The sequence below is a fragment of the Lynx canadensis genome, chromosome B2 (assembly GCF_007474595.2).
Source record: "Lynx canadensis isolate LIC74 chromosome B2, mLynCan4.pri.v2, whole genome shotgun sequence".
Classification (NCBI taxonomy): domain Eukaryota; kingdom Metazoa; phylum Chordata; class Mammalia; order Carnivora; family Felidae; genus Lynx; species Lynx canadensis.
The window spans coordinates 100122823-100142812 of NC_044307.1; the positions used below are offsets into that span (position 1 = coordinate 100122823).

Sequence of the window (19990 nt, forward strand, 5' to 3'; positions counted from 1 at the left end):
GTAACCTTCCAAACTGCCAGTTCTAATTTATTGATCTGTCAAGGTTCTTAGTTGTAAACAATAGAAACCACTCTGGCTAGTTAAGTAGAAAAGGAATTGATTAAAGATTTATTAGCTTGCAGAATCTCAAGGGCAGGAACACCACCCTACTCGCCAGTGTAGACTACACTGCCCCACTGCTGGGCACAGACTCTATGGCTCATTTCACCAACCTGGACACGGAATGCCTCCAGTCGGCCACCATTTCTACTCCACAGCCATCATGCCACTTGTTTCTTTGAATCTCTAAGGTACAACCATATTCTCACGCAGGTATATCTGAATGCTAGGCCTCGGTTGCATGAATGCATTCTCGGTGCAAGGAAAAATGGGGAAATTCTTTTCTGGTGTTTTTTTTTTTTTTTTTTTTTGTCTTAGAAAGGTGAAGAATTCCTCAAATACAGTAGAGAAATTCAAAGGTGTGGTCAAAAAGAACGATTAATACCTGCTACATCTTGGGTAGCAAGTAACAGGGATGACTAAGGTCTTTAGGGCTCATTTTAGTCCACAGTCAAGTTCCCAGAGCCTCTCTGGTTTACCTCTCCCTCAGTTCTACCCAAGTACCCTTCCAGTGAATCCCTCTTCTCAGTAGTTTCAGTTGGCTTCCGTCACTTGCAACCGAGAGACTCCTGATACAGAAGTAATCGTATATTAAAAAGACTCAAACTAGCCAGTTGCAAACAGGAGTGTAAATATTTAGATGCTGTGAAGAATTTTTCAGATTTCTTTTTTTTTTTTTTTGCAGAGCAACTCTCTGCATTGACAGAAAAAAAAATGAAACAAAAAACATAAGACTCTAGCTTTAGTTTGAGAACCCTAATTGGGATAATGGGCTACGTACTGATCACACTTACTTTCTCTATTAAAAGTCCCCACAAATTACTTTTTACTTAAAAAAAAATAAAAGGAAAAATGTTGCATCTACAAAGATCTTGTGTGCATATACCCAAATGATTTTTTTAAAATGAGTAATATGCAGAAGGTGCCAACTTACTGCCAAACGCTACATGGAAATAAGGTTATCTGGGGCGCCTGGGTAGCTCAGTGGGTTAAGCATCCGACTTCAACTCAGGTCATGATCTCACAATTCATGAGTTCAAGCCCCACATCGGGCTCTGTGCTGACAGCTCAGAGCCTGGAGCCTGCTTCAGATTCTGTGTCTCTCTCTCTCTCTGCCCCTCCCCTGCTCATGCTCTGTCTCTCTCTCTCAAAAATGAATAAACATTTAAAAAAAAAAAAGGTTATCTATAAGAATATATCTAGACAGAGAAATAGTTAACCGATAGAGAAATACATACACACAGAGGCACAGATGCTAGGCTTATTAAAAAACAAACAAAACAAAGCAAGACAAACAAACAAACCTAAACTCTGCTTCTGGGTGCTCAGGTTCAAGATCCCTGAACTGGACTAGTTAAAATATTAGAATATGAGGAAAGCAAAACCTTAAGGGTAAAACTGTACAATAACTATACCAAACAGCTAAGGAATGCCAAGGACTTGACTTCTTGAGGTAACTTAGGGAAGGCTTCCCCTTTCTCCAAGAATGGCTTCTGGAACAGGGAGGGGGCTCCCAGGCTATGATTATGGCTTGTGGCTAGAGCTGACTGATCCAAGGTGAGTACCTAAGACAGTAAGCTGGAGCTGAGGGAGGCCAGTCTTGTTACAGTAACACTTTGGGGAAAAGGTCAAGGAGACCTGGGATTTCCTGGGCAACCCTGCTCCTTCCCCCTGCACATAGTGGTCGCTTAACTCTTCCTCCAATTCAGTGAGAAATTCTCAAGGTTTTCCCAATAAATGTCTTTAATTTTTTTTGTTTGTTTTGGCATTTTTTGCTTAAGTTAGGTCAGAGTCCATTGTCTCTTGTTTATAACCAAAAGAACATTACATTAACCAAGTATACTGCTGTACCATCTTTCCCCATTATCCAACTCTAGCCTTTAGTAACTCATCTTTCTTGACTAGGAATGACTAAAAAGGCCCTTTGGTTTCTGCGTATCTAGTTTTTCTGCGCCGTGTGGTCATTGAGCTTAGCAGCATTAACATTGCCGGTCACTTCTTAGGAAAAACGATGATCAATTTTGACGTCTGGCTAAGAGGTTGCAACTTCAAATGCGTTCAGAGATCAGACAGGTAATGCAAATGGAGAGAGTGCTGTGCTGGGTTCCACTGGACACTGTAGGCCCCATCGAATGATATTAATGTTCAAATACTTAAAAAACTGTACGGTTCAAATAAAATTCTTCACGGGCGAGATCTACTGCCTGAGCCATTCACCAACAACCCAGCTTGCTATTACCCATGGTCCTAGACCGTGAGGCTCATACAACTAAATTTTGTCTCGATCATTTGACAGGATAAAAATGCTCTTGTACAGCAAATCCTCCCACCCTCTCTTAGCAGAAAACTCCACAGGCCATTAAGGGGACCCGCGTGAGGTCTCTAGAGAACCTAAGGGCTGCTTTTAAAAGAAGCTTATCAACGCTGGTAGATTCCTGCTTTTGTGTGTGTCTCGTGGTAAATGAAGCAGGCTCCTGTTACTTTCTATGAAGCACAGAATAAAGAGCCAAACTCCTTAGAGGCAGAAGTACTCCAAAGGTGTCATAGCGTAGATGGAAAACCTCAAATGCCCATCACCCTTGACAGTCTCCAGTTTGACTACACAACTCTTGATTCTCTTCGCAGACGAAAAGGGAAACCTCACTCGAGAAAACTGACAGGATTTTCTTGTCCTCGGAAAATGGACTGGACACATTGCACCTAACATCTCCACCACCACTTGTTGACAAACAGTGGAGCCTCCACTACCAGCTCCTTTGCCCACAGAATGTTCTCTGAGGAACTGTGGGGGTTTAGAAGGCGTGCGGAGGTCTATTCTCCATCTGAGGCACATCCAAGTTTTAATCAAAACCTGCTTTTCTCTGTGAAACCAAGCAACTGCTATTTCACACCCACATATTGCTGGAGCTCATTCAATTACCCTCAATGACTTTGTTTAAAATGAAAATGCTTTGCCTCCTGAGGACAGTGTGAGAGGACTGATTAATGTTGTTCCCTGAAGGACAGGAGTTGTAGGTGCACAGCAAAAATCTAAGCAGCTGGAAACTACCGCTGGGCCATATTTTACAAGCCATTCAAACCTACCTTCAAGGGTTCTGCAAAGAGTAAGGACTTTGAAGGCAGTTGGATATATCAAAGGCTCTACTATGCATCTTCCTCTTCCCTCCTGATGAAAATCACAGAATTATAAAACTAAGATGATGAGAAGTGAGGAAGAACGACTGAATTTTTCCATATGGTTATTCAGAAAAGGAAACAGCTTTTTTTTTCTTTTCTGACACATTGTTCCAAAGGATCTGTAACTAACAAACCAATCCAGCACATTGCTGGTTCCCTGGCTCTGTGACTCAGAAGCCACTTTTCTCTCCAACATATTAAATGTCAAGTAAAATATCTCTGATAAGACAGAAAAAATTTCTTCAGGAAGCTTGGCTCCTATGTGAGTGCTTCTCCTGTGCAAATGAGCCACGTACTGTGGTGCTGCCTTTTAGGTGGATTGCTAACCTGTAAGAGAAACATCTACTCAAGACTGTGGAAAGCAGCATAAATCATGGAGGCCGTATCTTAGTCCTCACCCATGTGAGGTTTCGCCCATGTGATCACAGTGTATGTCAAAGACAGAAAAACCAGAAAGAAACACAGCAATGGGGGGAAGGAAAAGAATTACAGCAATGTCAAAGACAGAAAAACCAGAAAGAAACACAGCAATGGGGGGAAGGAAAAGAATTACAGCGACGTTTTTATTCATATGTAGTATGCAGATTCTAGTGCCTAAGAGCTCTGATGGAAAGCTTCTGTCTATACCAAAATGCATGGGTTCTAGGGTTGCCCTAATGAAAAAAGACAGTTTTTATCCACCATGTATCATTTGCCCCGATTTCACAGTGCTCTAAGGCTACGACCTCTAATGTGAAAGCAGATGTAATATTTAGAGTTAGTTTCTTGCATGACTCTGAAAGAAGGGGAGGAGGAAAGAGGGAAAGAATTATATGAGGACCGCACTTTGCTTTTCTTTTTTATAACAGATTATTTTCTTTAAGAGAAGCACGAGCTATGATTAAAGTGGCAATATAATTGCTGAATTTTTGTGCCTCTAACACCTGCAAAGGAAGCACGTTGACAAGAAACCCTCCACAACCCAATTATTCCATGCAGGTTTCATCCACCCAAAAAGCCATCCTCAAAATAGAATGGAACTTTTCTCCTTCACGGATCTGGTAGGTGCCTTCCACAAAGTAACCAAGAACCTAAATAGCATTGTTTACCGTTATTCTCAACAAGCAAAATTTAAATAAGATCCAAGGTTTTTAACGCATAATTTCCGAACTTTAGGTGTCAATTACTTAATGGTGCATTCAGCTTATATTGCACATCTGGACAGGAGGCTACAAAGGAGTAAGATCGATAAGGGATGGCAAACTCTGTTTCCAAAAGTGGGAGAACAGATTGGATAACTGGTCTTTCCGGTTTTGAGGAACATTTTAATTCAACTGAAAAAAAAAGGGAAAATGAAACACATTCAAGATTCCCACTAGCTAGGAATGCGACGAAGTTAGAATGTATATCTTGAAGAAGAGTAAATAAATAGAGAGCTGGGGAAAAAAAGAAATCCAGGGAAGAGTCTTCCTTAGGAGGCTAAAAAATTAAGCAGTACTTTAAAAATAGCAATAAGCTCAGTCCTTTCTTATATATTTTTAACCAAAGTCATTTAGAGTTACACATCATAGGTTGAAATAGTAAGATTCTCATATTTTTTTACATACCGGTGTCTCAGGAGTAAGCATCTACAAGGGGTCATTTTGGGAAATACAATCCTTTCCATCAAGCACAACTGTGGGGACAAAACGGTCAATCTGAAATGGATTACCATGCGACATGTACAAAGCAAATGACAAACCAGGATGCATTTGTCATCATCCCCAGTTGGGGAAAGATTGGCATGGAAGTAGGATTGATATGGGAAGGTTTCCAGGTGATGACCCTTGACCTGAGCGGTCAAGAATGGAAAGGGCATGAATCACAGGAAGGGAGGATGGAAGGCTTGCAAGGAAGAGAATCAGCATCAGCCAAAGGAATGGAAATAGGTTACAACAAATTACACTTGGGGAACGGCTGAGGCTAAAGACCCAGGACAGATATGTGAATATTAAAGCTACCATTAATTGAGTGCTTATCCCATGCAAGACTCTATGCACATATTTCCTTCTGTTTTTTTTTTTTTTTCTAATTTAATTTTAATAAAACTGAGCTTCAGGGCTCAGACCCAGATCGCTCGTTTGTGTTAGCCACCCCCCACTCCCTAGCTGATCTCCTACAGTCTCATGGCTTTAGTCCCACCTGTACACTGATGACTCCCATCTCTCTCTTCAGCCTGGATGCTTCCTCCAACTCTAGACTAATACGTCCAACTGCCTGTTTGACATTTCCACCTGGATGTCTAAAGGTTACCTCAGACTCAACCTGTTTAAATCCAACCTCCTGATTTCTGTCCACTCCCCCCCAAACCCAAAGCTAAACAACAAAAACCTCTCCTCCCTCCCTCATCTTCAAAACACATCCAGGATCAGACCACTTTGCACACCTCCATTTCTACCAGCCTGTATAAGCCACCACTGTCCCCTGCATCACTGCTGCAGACTCCTGAAAAGGATGGATGTGAACCTCCCCTCCAGCGACCCTCGGAGTCTGTGCATTCCAACCCTGTCCATGTGCAGGACAGGCCCCAGTTACAGACACTGTTGTCTCAAGTGGTGACCAAGATTTAAGAGTGATTCTTGGACAGGTGACAACAGAAACAACACAGGCTGAGGGCGGATGTGAGAGGAAAACTGCAGGGCAGGCCTGATGGGGACATCTGAGGACATAGAAACAAAAGAACCTGAACCTTTAAGGAAAATCAAGTCCTAGGTCAAATGTCCCCTCACGGTTAGCCTTTTTTGACTCCTCAGCTGGAGTTCAAGACCTTATTTACAACTTGAGTCATATTACTAGAGGCCCAAGCCGAGTGCTGCCCTCACCAGACTTTGAACTCATTTTGGGCCCCGGCACCTGATACAGCATCTGGGACCTGGAAAGCCTTTGGCAGACATGTGCTGGAGACATAACATGGTGTCATGGAAAGTGCATTAGGAGCATGAAGAAGGGAGTGGAAGAGCAAATTAAGACTTCACTTGGTGGGGGGGGGGGGTAGCAGGGGGGTCACCTGGGTGGCTCAGTGGGTTGCGCATCTGACTCTTGGTTTCGGCTCAGGTCATGATCTCATGGTTCATGGGATGGAGCCCCATGTCAGGCTCTGCACTGACAGTGCAAATCCTGCTTGGGATTTCTTTCTTTCTTTCTTTCTTTCTTTCTTTCTTTCTTTCTTTCTCTCTCTTTCTCTCTTTCTTTCTTTCCCTCTCTCTCCCTCTCTCAAAACAAATGAATAAACTTAAAAAAAAAAAAAAAGATTTGCGAAGTGAGGTTTCAGAGATAGGAAAAAGTATTTGAGTTTATCCAGGAAGGTAACACTGATGGCCAGGCAAGTACAGCAGGGGTATGGCACCGCAGAGGCAAGCCTTGGAGGAAAGGAAGGCAGGGGTGTGATCCTGAAAAGTAGGTTAGCCTGGGAAGCTACAGGAAGCAGCAGAGTCAAAGGAAGAATTTTCCCTCTCCCCAAGAGGTGGGGGGTGGGGGACAGGGGATGTTTTAAAGAAAAGAGGGTGAGCCAGGCAACAGATAGAAGTTGCCCTAGAGGCTGTGGTTGGCTTGATGGGTGTGAGGCCCAGGCAAGCTCATACCTGCAGTTCTTAATCTTTTCATCCTCAAGGACCTAGTAAATTACTGAGCTCCAAAAGGAGGGAAGAAGGCCAGAGGCTTCACAACCAGAGGTTAAACTTGAACCACTCACTCACTGAGGTGTGAGCCAAGAAGTTAATGCGGTAGGAAGAGCAACACTGTCGAATGCTGTAAGACAAACCCAGGTTATTACTTCAGTCCTTGAGGTTCCAATTAACTTCCCATCAAGAGGCGCCGGGGCTCGGCTTCTCGCTCCGTGCCAGCCACCATGCCAACGTCTGCGGCGGCACTCAAGGGAAATTCGGCTGGAGAGTGGATCTCCATCGCCTCGATGAAGGCAGAGAGGAAAAGCCACTCACGGTGGATACCCACCTCGCTTTGCCAGGCCTCAAGGAGAAAACCGGGGGAAGCACAGAATATAAGTAAAACCCCAACACCTTTCTTTTCCTTTCCCTGCCCATCACTCGTAGCCCCTCCTCACTAGAATGTAAGCTCCTTGAGAGCAGGACTTGGTCCCTCACTGCTGGATGCGAGCCTGCAGGGAGCCTGGCACGCGGTGGACGCTCGGTGGAATACTGAATGGACTCGGCTCAGTCCCTCTTCGTCTCTGGGCGCTGGAGGGTGCCACCACTGGAGCCTCCAGGGAGGGCTGAGCTGGGAGAATCAGAAGACTTCTCCTGAAGGTCCCGGTGGGGCTGCCTGCGGGCCCGAGCGGAGGGCTCTGAGCGCGGTCGGGGAGGGGAGTCGGGTCTAAAGGCCCACGACTGCACCGTTTGCAACTGACCTTCCGGCGGGGACGCCCGCGCGGGGCGCAGCAGCCCGGCTCCGGCGTCCCGCTGCCGCCGCCCTCCGGAGGCGCTCGGCGCCCGCTGCGCACGTAGGTCACCTGCCTCCTGCTGGCGCCTCGGGGCGGGCCGGGCGCGGGCGGCAGGTGCGGCCCGGGCGGCCCGGGAGCCGGGCCCGGCGGGGCGCTACGGGCCGGGGGCCGGGGCCCGGCGCGGCGCAGCTCCGCGCACAGTCGCAGGCCGAGCAGCAGCGCGGCGCCGACCACACACCGGCGCAGGACGCCGCAGCCCCTCCCGGGCGGCCTCTCCCGCGCCATGGCAGGGGGGCCGGGCCTGGGGCTAAGCTCGGCGGCCCGCACGCCGCGCCCGTCCGGCAGCGAGGATGTGGCCCCGCGGGCCCGAGCCGCCCACGGTGGGAACTCCCCCGCGGGCCGGGGCGCGGGCTCGGACCCGCCTCCCTCCCCGCGGTCCAAGGAAGCCTCGGCGTAACCTTATCCTGCCCGACCGAGCGCGCCGGCCGCTGGAAGGGGTGAGGGGCGGCGTGCCGGGTGGGGTCGCGGAGGTGCAGGAGGCTCGGCGGGGCCAGAACCCGGGCTCCGGGGGGGTCCCCGAGGAGGTGGGGGGGGGGGCTCCACCCCGGCCTCCGGCGCCAGGCAGAGTTGAAAAGCTACATGGCCAGAAAAAGCGCATTCCTAACGGGGTCCTGGTTGGTAACTTCATTTTGTAGCATTAGTGTTGTTGAAGAAACACAGGAGGTAGGTGAGCTGCTAGGTTTTGCTACACGGAACAAGTTCTGATTGTCAAGCAGTTTGTGCCATTAAGCACAGCATAAAAATATATCGCACTTAGGTTCGGGTTTACAACTTCTCTCCCTCAAGAAAGGGGGGGGGGAGGAAATAGCACTCGATACAAAATAATCAAATTAGAGCTATTCCATTTCTAAATTCTGCCCGAAGCCAATCCATGCTTTCTCTCCGTGTTATGAAATGTGTGGGGGTGAAGGAGAGGGAAAGAGCCAGCTAAGACATCTGACAGCAGGGAGAGAGAACAGAAGTTACCATGGCATGATGTAAATCAAATTAATTTAGCTCCAAACACACACACCTCCCTGCTGTCTTGCAGAGATACAGAGGGACAAATTTATCTTTAGGCAAAATGCTCCCCAGCTGGTATTTCCATCACCACCTTGACCTTAATTAATCAGACTGAACGCTCACAGCCTGAAGTCCGGTGTTGACTGTTCATTTCCAATGGTTACAATTCTTTCCCATAACCTGTTTGAGGTTTGGGCTTGGGGTTTAAGGTTTGGATTTGGGTTTGTTTTCTTTAGCTGTGGCCACTTCTTTTTATGTTCTATGCTTCTATTTTCCATACTTATACATGAGACTACCCCTGCAGTCCTATTCTCTCCCCTAACTACCCACAGCTTGGACAACAGAAACCAAATATGGAGTCCCCTTCCCCCACTCCCTGAATCTCAGGAATTTTCCACAAGGAGCCCTCCTCTCTAAAACCTCTGTAGCTTAAGAAAGAGCCAGTCTATTCTCTGTCACTGTACAAAGCACTTGGGCTATTTTTCTCCACATCTAACAACACAATGGAGTCCATTCCCTGGGCCACACCAGTCTTCAGGCTCCCGAGTGTTTCATTATGATTGACTCTTGTTTTTTTTCTTAGATGTAGCCCTGGGGCTATTGCAGATGGGCTTTGTTTTAAGGAATCCAAGCAAGTAACATTTCCCTGACACAAATTTTTAGAGAAAATCTCACATTCTGTGACTATTTAAATAGTCAGACTTGACCTATGTGTTGGATCAGAACCCTGTCTTGCAGAAGCTGTGAGACTTTGGACAAAGTACTTAACCTCTCTCAGCCTCCATTCTCTGGTGTGTAAATAGACCTATATATCTGGTAGGATTACAAAGATTGCATAAAATATTAAATGTTCAGTAACTTAAATAATGCCTGGCTCACAGAAGCTACTCAATTAATGGTATTTTTACCATTAAAGAAAATCCTGGATGTTATCATGAAAAATGAAATTTAAGCATTGATTCTAAAGTAGGTAAATGTAAGAAAGTATAAGGAGATTTATAAATATCTTACACATTGTCTGGCATCAGGAGTATCCAACAGTTGCAAGAAACAACGATTAAGGCTCACAGATATACTTCATTAAGTTGTGTAATTGTGTAAGGCTATTTTTTAAATTTTTTTTTTAACATTTATTTATTTTTGAGACAGAGACAGAGCATGAACGGGGAAGGGGCAGAGAGAGAGGGAGACAGAATCGGAAGCAGGCTCCAGGCTCTGAGCCATCAGCCCAGAGCCCGATGCGGGGCTCAAACTCACGGACCGCGAGATCGTGACCCGGGCTGAAGTTGGACGCTTAACCGACTGAGCCACCCAGGCGCCCCTGTGTAAGGCTATTTTTTTAATGTTTATTTATTTTGAGAGAGAGGGAGCACATGCACACGTGCACATGCGAGCAAGGAAGGGGCAGAGAGAGAGAGAGAGAGAGGGAGAGAAAGAATCCCAAGAAGGCTCCATGCTGTAAGTGCAGAGCCAGACACGGGAAACTCACCAACTGTGAGATCATGACCTGAGCCGAAATCAAGAGCCTGACACTTAACGAACTATGCCAGCCAGGTGCCCCAGTAAAGCTGTTTAAGACATGATGCACATTGTGCTTGATAAATCTGGATCACCAAAGTCTGGTGTAGACTTTGCTAGAAGTTTTATTTTCTATGCAACCAACACAGTGCTGGCTAAAGAGGTAATCTTTGGAATATTACAAAACCACTAACTTAAGCCCTCTGCTCATCTGTTGAGTTACTCTCCAGGGGGGGAGGGGGACATAAGGAGGATCCTATATTATGAAAATGGGGATATTTAATAAGGCTCTGGACTGGGGTTGGGACGGGTTACACAGAACAGTGTAGCTCTTGAAGAAAATGGGCAAGATGACCTCATATTTTCCCTTATCTCATTTCTATGATTCTCTAATAATGTTTCCATTATGAGAAAAAATCCAAATAAAGTACAACATTTAAATGCCCTTTTCCCTCATCTTTTACAATGGTCCCTACATGTTTATTACTAATGAAAAGGAACTGTTTATATGTATGTAGCATCATTAATTTTCTAGGAAGAATTCCCCCATTTTTAACTTCCGCACATTTCCCTGTGTCGTGGATTTTAATGAATAGTGAAATAGGTTAGTTGGTAGGCGGCAGAGGAAAATCTAACTGATCACTGTCTTAGCTGACAAGCCATCTTTCATTCACGACATCTGCTTTTCTCATGGAGTTGAACCTGTCATGTTCCTTTCTGGATATGTTTCAAAAATGCAGATAATCATTAACCACGGAGTCATAGGTTGGTTACTTAAATGTGCAGGTCAGTAAACCATGAAAGCAGTTTTCATCAGATCACAAATTATATCCTTCCCAAGGTCTCAGCCAGCAAAATGAGTAAAACAGAACATTTTTGCCGCTAACCTCCCAGACACCATGCATTTAAATGAGTACACATGCTGTAAAGTGTAGTGGTTCTCAGTCCAGGGTGATTTTGCCTCCCCAAGGACATTTGGCCATTTCTGAAGACATTTTTGGGTGCTACAATGGGTGAGGATGAGGGGAAGATGCAAGGGGCATCTAATGAGCAGAGACCAGGGATGCTGCGAGATCTCATCCAGGGCAGAGGATAGCCTTCCACAGCAAGTAATTATCCAGCCCCAAATGTCAGTAGAGCTGAAGTTGAGAAGCCCTGTTGTAACAATAGATGTTCATATGGCAACTTTTAGTTACAGACTGTTGGGAGAGAACACAGAAGCTGAAAGACAGGGATCCTCACCTCTACAAAGTGGTTATTTCCCTTTCACTACATGAAGTATCTTGCCTGAATTAAAGTAATCGGATTTGGAAAGGAATAGAACTAGAATGTCTGGCATCAACATCTTCCCCCACGCACCCCATCCCCACCGTCTTTTCTATATGTAATACATGTTCATTGAGAAAAAGATGTCAACAGTCACATACCACGATTCAGAGATAGCTGCCCTGTCAGACTTTTTCCTATGCACCTAGGTACATAGTTTACAAAAATGAAATCACATTATACGTATTTCTTAATAATCTGCTTTTGTATATGGTACAAATACTTACATATTAAACAATGTGATGTCTGGGATTTGGTTAGAAACAATCCAGTGGAAGAGGTGGGAGATAACGGGGTGTATAAATGAAGCAAGACTAACTTTGAGTCCATAATTGTTACCTGGATGATGGGGTTCACAGATCTCTATTATTGAGCATGTTTGAAATTTTCCATGATAAAAATGTCATTAAACAGTAAGCTATTAACCAATAGCATCATTTTTAATGGCCATATGTGCTAAAACGTAGCCAGTCTTCCACTGTTGAACGATTAGATCATTTCCAAGCTTTAGTATTCTAAACAATGCTGTGATGGACATCTTTACCTGCTATGGATCAGAGGTAGACTGAGAGAGAAAGAAAGAGGTCAAGGATGATTCCCAGGATTTTCCTGAATAATTGGAAGAATGAAGCTGCTATTAACGGAGAAAGAAAAGACTTAATAGTAAGAGTAGTTTGGGGTGTAAAATCAAGACTGTGATTTGGGTGGTCATGTTAAATTTTGGAAGCCCATTAGATATGTAAGTGGAGGTGTCAAGTAGGCAGTTGTATTGAAAAGACTAGAATTCAGGGGAGCAGTGAGGGCTAGAAATACAAATTTTAGATCATGGGCGCAGTGATGTCAAAAAAGGGAGGGAAGAAATATTTGAAGACAGCTCTGGGTCCACCAATTTACAGTCAGGAAAATGAGGAGGAGTCAACAAAGAATACTGAATTCAATGGGTAGATATTAAGGGAAGAGAACATGTCCCAGAAACCAAATGAAGAAAGTATTTCTAGAAGGAAGAGACTAAAAGGTCTAATAACATGTGGGCTGAAAACTTCCCATGAGACTTGGAAACATGATGACTTATTTAATACCTCTTTCCCAACTAGGACGGAGGCTCCATAAATTCAGGGACTTTTCTTCAGTTATTTCTACAATACCAGTTCCTAGAACTTTCCCTGGCATGTCGTATGTGCTCAGTAAATAATGCTTGAGTTAAAGAGTAGAAATGAATCAAGTCTGTGTGCATTTGTAATTAGTTATAATTCTTGAGAATAGAATTGCTAACTTAAGGCAAAATTAATAGATCTTTCGATGTGAAGTGCTATTATTAATTTTTCAGTCCACCAAAGAAGCCTGGGAAGCCTGGATTAATCCCATTCAAAGTCCATCAAGTATTCCTTTGTTATCAGTGGGAAACCTCAAAAAATAGCTTGAGCCAGCCTCTGGCCAAACGATGAACCAAGCAGTTTATTTTTAGTTCCCTCCCACTCTACTATCACTATACTTGATCCCACATTGGATTCCCCCTCATCACCAGCTGCATCTTACATAGGATTGTGTTCGTCGGGCTGTCAATTAGTTTCATCCTCCCCACCCTAAACGTGTAGCTAAATAAGAAGATACCAGTTCAACATGACTTAAGGCCCCATCGGAAGTATCCATGCTAAAGGAAGAACTCACCAAGATGAAAGCTTTGAAGACCTAGAAGAATGAAGTTATAATAGAATGACAGACACTGGAACTGCTGCTCAGGGCTGGCATCCCTGCCTAAAATCATACCACTGCTTGATCCACAACCTAATAAAGCTGGCTCAGAGCTCGCCTAATGGAAAATGCCTGAGGAATGGCTTAATGCCCTCGCCTGCCTGGGGAGAGACAGCATGAGTCTTTCCTGCTTCTTTTGAATCTCCTAACACTGTGTTCTCCCATTCCTGGTATTCAGCTTACTCTAGAATTTGTGGTCTTACTTTCTCTTTCCTTTACATAGGCAGTTTCTCAAATATACAGGTGCAGTCTTACCTCTGTACCCCTGCAACACCCTGCATAGAATGGGTCTCAACCACGTCTCTGGAATTGTTGACAAACAACAGACATCACACCCAACCAGGCTGAAGTCAGACCCAAGATACCACATTTCTTCCAACAGATCCTGTTTGTCATCTATCCTGCCTGTAAAAAGAATCATACCCCAACCGCTACTGGATGGCTTACAGGTTATGTCTCCAACCTGGTACTTTTTTTCACCCAAGGGACTTGGAAAGAACCATGGAATGCTTCACACAAGCCATTGGGAAAGAAGAACCAAAATGAAAGACACGGCTGGGGGGAGAGCAGTACTTTGTCAGCATGGGAATTTTGGGGGTTGATGGCTCTTAGGTAAACTCTCAACCTGGACAGGAAGTTCATAAAAGACACACACACACACACTTTCCTGGATTCTGAAAACACATCTGAGATATTATTAGGTAGATTTATTTAATGAGACAGTCCTGGATTTCATGACAATAAAGCAGCTCAGGTGAAGAATTATCAAAACATTGCCTGTTTCATAGGACCACCTATGGAGCATTTCCCCTCCCTCACCCTCAGCTCATCTTATCATTATGACACATGCCAGAAATAATCTCCCAAGCTACAGATCACTTTGAAGTCAGAAACATTCCTGGTTGAAAATTTCCCAAAGTCAAGGGCTTAAAAAAAAAATCTTTTAAGGTCAGAAAAAGATCACCAGGGAGCTGACAGGGTAAAGTGAAGCACAACATGCCCAAAGGCAAAAATCTCCAGGCCCTGTCATTTCAACTGAGCTTGTGAATATATTAAAAATCCAGAGGTCAAAAGCCATTTTACTTTCTCATCACATAACTGCTCTAGCCCTACAGAAAGTATAGAAACCATATTATTTTCAGATCATGATGCGGGGATGCTCACATTCAAGCATGCATGAGAACCACCTGGGGAGCTGTTTAAAGATAAGTCAGAAGCCCCACCTCCAGAGAGGCAGTCAGAGGTGAGTCCCCCAAATCTTTATTTTAATGTGTTTCAGGTGGTCCATGATCAAACTGTCAGAAGTCTTGGCACAGAAGTTCCCCAGCCGTGGAAATAGTTGACTGTCAAGGGTGAATAGTTGAATGTCACCGGTTCTTACACGGTGTCCACGTATCCATGGGTGCAAATATTCTCCCGCAAGCCTCTAAGTACAGTTACTAAGAAAGTTTTACGTATTAACAAAGGGTCTTCATATGAGAAGAGAATGGCAGCCATTCTCTTCTTCCCCATGACTCATTCCTGCCTGCCCTCCCTCCCCTGTTTCTGTAGCAGCTGGAAATCTGCATCACTAGTGAGGCTGCAATGGCATTCAACTCACTAGAGGACCCCAGAGAGTTAAAGAGACGTGGTCTCGGGAAGGTAGATTAAAGAACATAGCCAAAAAGTCAGCAGGAAGGAGAAGACCCTACTCTAAGCTTAAACTACTCACTGGCAGTGTGGCCTTTGTACCAGTTACCTTTCCCCTCTATGCCTTGGTTTCCCCATCTGTAAAATGGGCATAATAATGGTAACTTCCTATGTAATGATTCTATAAATTGATATATTTAAAGAACTCGGAATTGGGGTGCCTCTTGATTTTGGCTCAGGTCATGATCCCTCAGTTTGTGAGTTTGAGCCCAGAGTTGGGCTCTGCGCTGACAGTGCAGAGCCTGCTTGGGATTCTCTCTCTCTCTCTCTCTCTCTCTCTGCTCCTTTCCCCTCTCTCTCTCTCAAAATAAATAAACTTTAAAACAAAATTAAAAAAATAAAGAACTCGGAGAGTGTGCCTGGTGCATGGTAAGTGCTTCACGTGTCTGTAATGTGTTCCTATCGTTCATTGAAAGTCAGAAAGAACATTAGTTTTCATTTTGCACTGGTGTGTATTCCTCTTGCCTTTGTGTTGAATTGTTTGGGGCTTGGGCCCACTGGGTCTTGACTCCACCGACATAAGCGGGGAAACGAAACCCACACCTCTGCTTCTGTTGTTCCTACCTAGCCCGCTGTCTTTTTCCTTTACAGTCATCAGCTACCAGGTCTGGGTACCTAGCCATCAGCTACCAGCATACCTTCTATGCTTTCCACCATTTCTTTTTTTAATTTTTTTTTAACGTTTATTTATTTTTGAGACAGAGCATGAATGGGGGAGGGTCAGAGAGAGAGGGAGACACAGAATCTGAAACGGGCTCCAGGCTCTGAGCTGTCAGCACAGAGCCGGATGCGGACGCGGGGCTCGAACTCACAGACTGCGAGATCATGACCTGAGCTGAAGTCGGACGCTTAACCAACCGACTGAGCCACCCAGGCGCCCCTCCACCATTTCCGGGAAGGCATCTTGATCCGATTTGACTGACGGGCCTTTTCCTTCCCACTTGGACCTGCAGTGTTCTAAAACATGCCCTTTCTCCCTTGTGCTTCTGATTTCTGCGGGCGTTGTGTGCCATGGAACCACACGCCACTCTCCTCTCCGAGTTGACCTTTCTCAAGCTGTTGGTCGCGCTCACTTTTGCACACTGCGCTCCTCACAGTGCCAGTGCCCTTGCTGCTGATTGCCTGTCATCCGCCCCTCGGAACAGCGCCCGTCCCGCTCACTTGACCCGGAGCGTGCACCGTCAGTATTAGATACGAAGCCAATCGCAGAGCACACATCCTCCAACACCTCTTTGAGGAATGTTCTCTGGTGCAGAGGCCCACTGAGAATTTGCCGGGAGGGCCCCTGGAGGGGAGTAGAAAGCCTGGAGCTATTCTCCCTCCCCCCCCACCTTCTCCTCCTCTGTCCCCCACCCCCCCACCTTCCCCTGAGACTTAGACGGTTGCTCAGAGAGGGGAGACAAATGCTGTCTGAAAGAATGTTGCTGTTGCCAGGAGAGGAAGCAGGAGAAACAGTTCCCCTCACAAAGGGCAGCCAGGAGAAAAGCGGCTCAAAGCCGGACGACAAAGAAGAGGGGCCGGGGTTTCTGTGTCTTGCTAATATTGTGGGTGTGTACTTACCATTAGCTGCTTTAACCTCAAAGTATGAGATCAGTGGAATAGGTTTTTAATTGCTGCCGCTCTTATTTTAACATCGTTGTGGGTTTTTAATTCAGCCTTTAATGCGGGGAAGTTGTAGGTAAAAATCAAGAAGCGAATTCCGGTTGTTGCTGTAACTGTGGCCAACCAGGTATCCCAGCTCCCAACTCTGCAGCAAAGGTTCACCAGCCTAAGTCCCACAGCAGATGCAGGGATGGGGGTGGGGGTGGGGAATTATTTATTTTTGTCTCCCCTCAGTAACCAGTGTCTTGCACGGAGAGGGGCTCAGGAAAATGTGTGCAACCAAGGATTTCAAGAACCCTGCGGTGCTGGACATGGTATATATGAACTCAATCTCCAGGCACCCCCTCTCCCCCCTCTCCCCCCCACACTGGCTATGCCCCCAAACACCCACTGCACTTTCCTGCCTCTAGGCCTTTGCTTATGCTATTCTTACTGCCTGAAAGGATCGCGCTGTTCTGGAAATGGGAAGGTCGTGGGCAGGTTTGGAAAAGAGCAGGCTGAGCGATTTGGATTTTATTGAACGAGCAGTGGGGAGTCACTGATGGTTTTGGAACCAGAGACATTAGTATGGATTCAAGGTAGAATGTGATGAAGACATTTATAGACCCTGAGAATGTAGATCACGACACTCCCAAACCTTCACCTTATATGCTTCAAAGTGAAAACAGTACCAACTGGTGAAACACAAAACATCAGATATATTGACTTTGAAAAAACTCAACTCTATATCTTCTGAATGCAAAATTCTGAAAACAGAAAACAGGATCCTTTTCCACGCCTGCCTCTGCTTTTCCTTCCCATCCAAGGCTGCCATGATCTCTTTCTTCATTCTCCCCGATAGTCATAGAATTTTATAAGGTTCAAACACAGAGATCTAACAAAATTAAGTGGCCATTGCTCAACTATACATTTTCTTCACACAAAACTAGGAGATGGTTTAGCATAATTGCTTCAGAATAAATCCTCTCACTTTGGCTGCAGCTTCAGAGAATGCACTGAGAATAGCCTCATAGCGCTGCTATCGTATATCCAAAGTGTCCTTTTTTTTTTAAGATTTTATTTTTTATTTTTTTCATGTAGTTTCTACCCCCAACGTGGGGCTCCAGCTCACAATCCCCAGATCAAAAGTCGCAGGCTGTACCAACTGAGCCAGTCAGGCGCCTCCTAGAGTATCTTTCTTGAAACCCTTAAAAGTTGATGACATTTTAAGGAAATCTTGGTTTCGTGTATTGAATATATTAGATTAGAGCACTCCTAAGTTTGGTGGACAGTAACGAAACTAGTTTGTAAGCCGCAGAATGCAATCCTATTCCAGCATTCAATTTCAGAACAAGGATGAGATTATTACTACAACTGGTGAGCACTGGGCACCTACCTAAAACCAGCCCAGTCCTTCATTTTGCCTAATGCTGATTTGAAAGCAAAAGGGTATTGATTTCACAGGAGTCCTGCAGCCCCAAGCTTTTTTAACAATTAAATTAAATATGAAAAGGAGATGACTGATGGTTTCATGGATAAAAAATGAAACTCAAAATTAAATCCGAAATCTGTCACCACCAGATCTCTTTAAAACAGAGAAACCCTCTTTACCATAAAAATCCTTATCGTCTTGACCACCATGCTTTAATGAAATACAACTATTTCTATGTGGCTCGTTTCAAATCCCATGTTAAACAAAGGGGAGAGGTTCCATTATCTTTCAGCCTTTAACATCCCAGGATAAATTGGCTGTTTGTCTACTATTTGTCCGCCACTGCTAGAAATTAAGTCTTTGTTACTGACAGGGGTAAATCTTAGCTGGGCAGATCAATAGAATTATTTCTCTCCTCAGACAGTAGAAGTTAGGAAGATAATGATTAGCAATGTCATTAAAAAAAAAAAAAAATTTCCTTTCATTAGCAGTTTGTGCTCCAGAAAACGCTTTCTGAGTTGCTGAACAAAAGACAATTCCTAGGTTGAACAGCTTCACGTACCAGGGAAATTTTGTGCAACCCTGAAACCTAAGTGCCTATCAACAAAACAAAACAAAACAAAAAAAGATTCTATATGCAGTCTAGTCTCAGAACCATAGGAAAGCCTTCATAATTAACACTCTTTGAATCTGTTATAGGTCAATGCTAAGCCCTGCGTTACTGCACAGAAGGCCATCAATGGCCACACGATCAGAAGAAGAAGAAGAAAGCACAGGCTACACAAAATGCTTCCGCAATAAGAATAGTAACTCTGCTCTCAGAAAACAGACTGCTCTAGCTGGCTTCACACTTTGGCCCCACGTGGTTTCTTTGGAAACTACTTGTCATGAAATTTTATGATCTGTTAAAAAAAAAAAAGTGTCAGAAGCTATCTTCTTACCTACCTCAGAAGGATGTTGCAAAGATTAAAATTAGATAATTGTGAAAGTGTTTCTAACTCTCCTTAGGGAAGACTTGGGGGCATAAGCTTGTTCTTTGGAACTTTGAAATACTCATCATGATCCCATCTCACAGTCCTATCCCAATTAAAAGCCCGGGATTCTGCATCCTTGGCAACAGACACTTCTGTTGACCCCATATATGTGGATTTCCCAAATATTTCTACCTTCCACTCCAGAGCCCTTCCCACCTAAATTCCCCAAATTCTACATTATCAAAACCAACTCTCACCTAAGACCTGCAAAACATTCACATTCAGTTGTAACTCACTAGTATCTGTTTAGGGAGCTACACCCTCCTAAATATTTTTACCTCCTATTCCTCTCCTTCAGACTCTGATACACCTTCTCTCCCTGTCCTGCTTGTATATTCTCTCCCACAACCTATCATCCCCAGTGAGCAGAAGAGAGAGGAAATTCCATTACTGTTAAAAATCATTATGTATTATAAGAGATGGTCCAACAGGGGTGTGACGCACATAGGAACGGTTTGGAGGGGAGTGCGGGAAGGCTTTAAATTAAGTGAAATCCTAAGAGTAGAATTTCGAGTGAAATTTGAGGGCCATAAACTCAGGCAACAGGGGGCATCCCCTGAAGTCACTCACCTTGGGTGCTCCCTGTTCCACCTAGAGGCTAACCTAACCCTGATTACAGGGCCGCATGCTTCCAGGCACCGGGGACTGAGAGGTACAGAACACGGTGATGGCTTCTCAGGGACGGGCATGTTTGGTATACAGCATTCAGTTGCAGACAACAGATGCTACCTATGAGTTAACGTAAGCAGAAAGGTACTTATTTCCAAGTATTATGTGGCTTCCTAAATCGTGGAAAAGTAGAGGAACAGGTGCTGACTGAGCTACGGAGAACAACTTACAACTGCCTGTGCCATTGTTGGAAGAGTAGCTGCCATTGCTATTGGGTGCAAGAGAATCAGGAAGTGG

General features: G+C 44.7%; 1 protein-coding gene across 1 annotated transcript in view; it reads right to left on the bottom strand.

Annotated features, from left to right (window-relative positions):
- The window catches only part of METTL24 (methyltransferase like 24), a 104718-nt gene extending 96743 nt beyond the window's left edge, over positions 1–7975 (bottom strand). The window contains exon 1 of the mRNA XM_030316149.1: positions 7658–7975. Within this exon, the coding sequence (XP_030172009.1) occupies positions 7658–7975 (318 nt within the window). The remainder of the gene's footprint in view (positions 1–7657) is intronic.
- Between the last annotated feature and the right edge of the window lie 12015 nt (positions 7976–19990).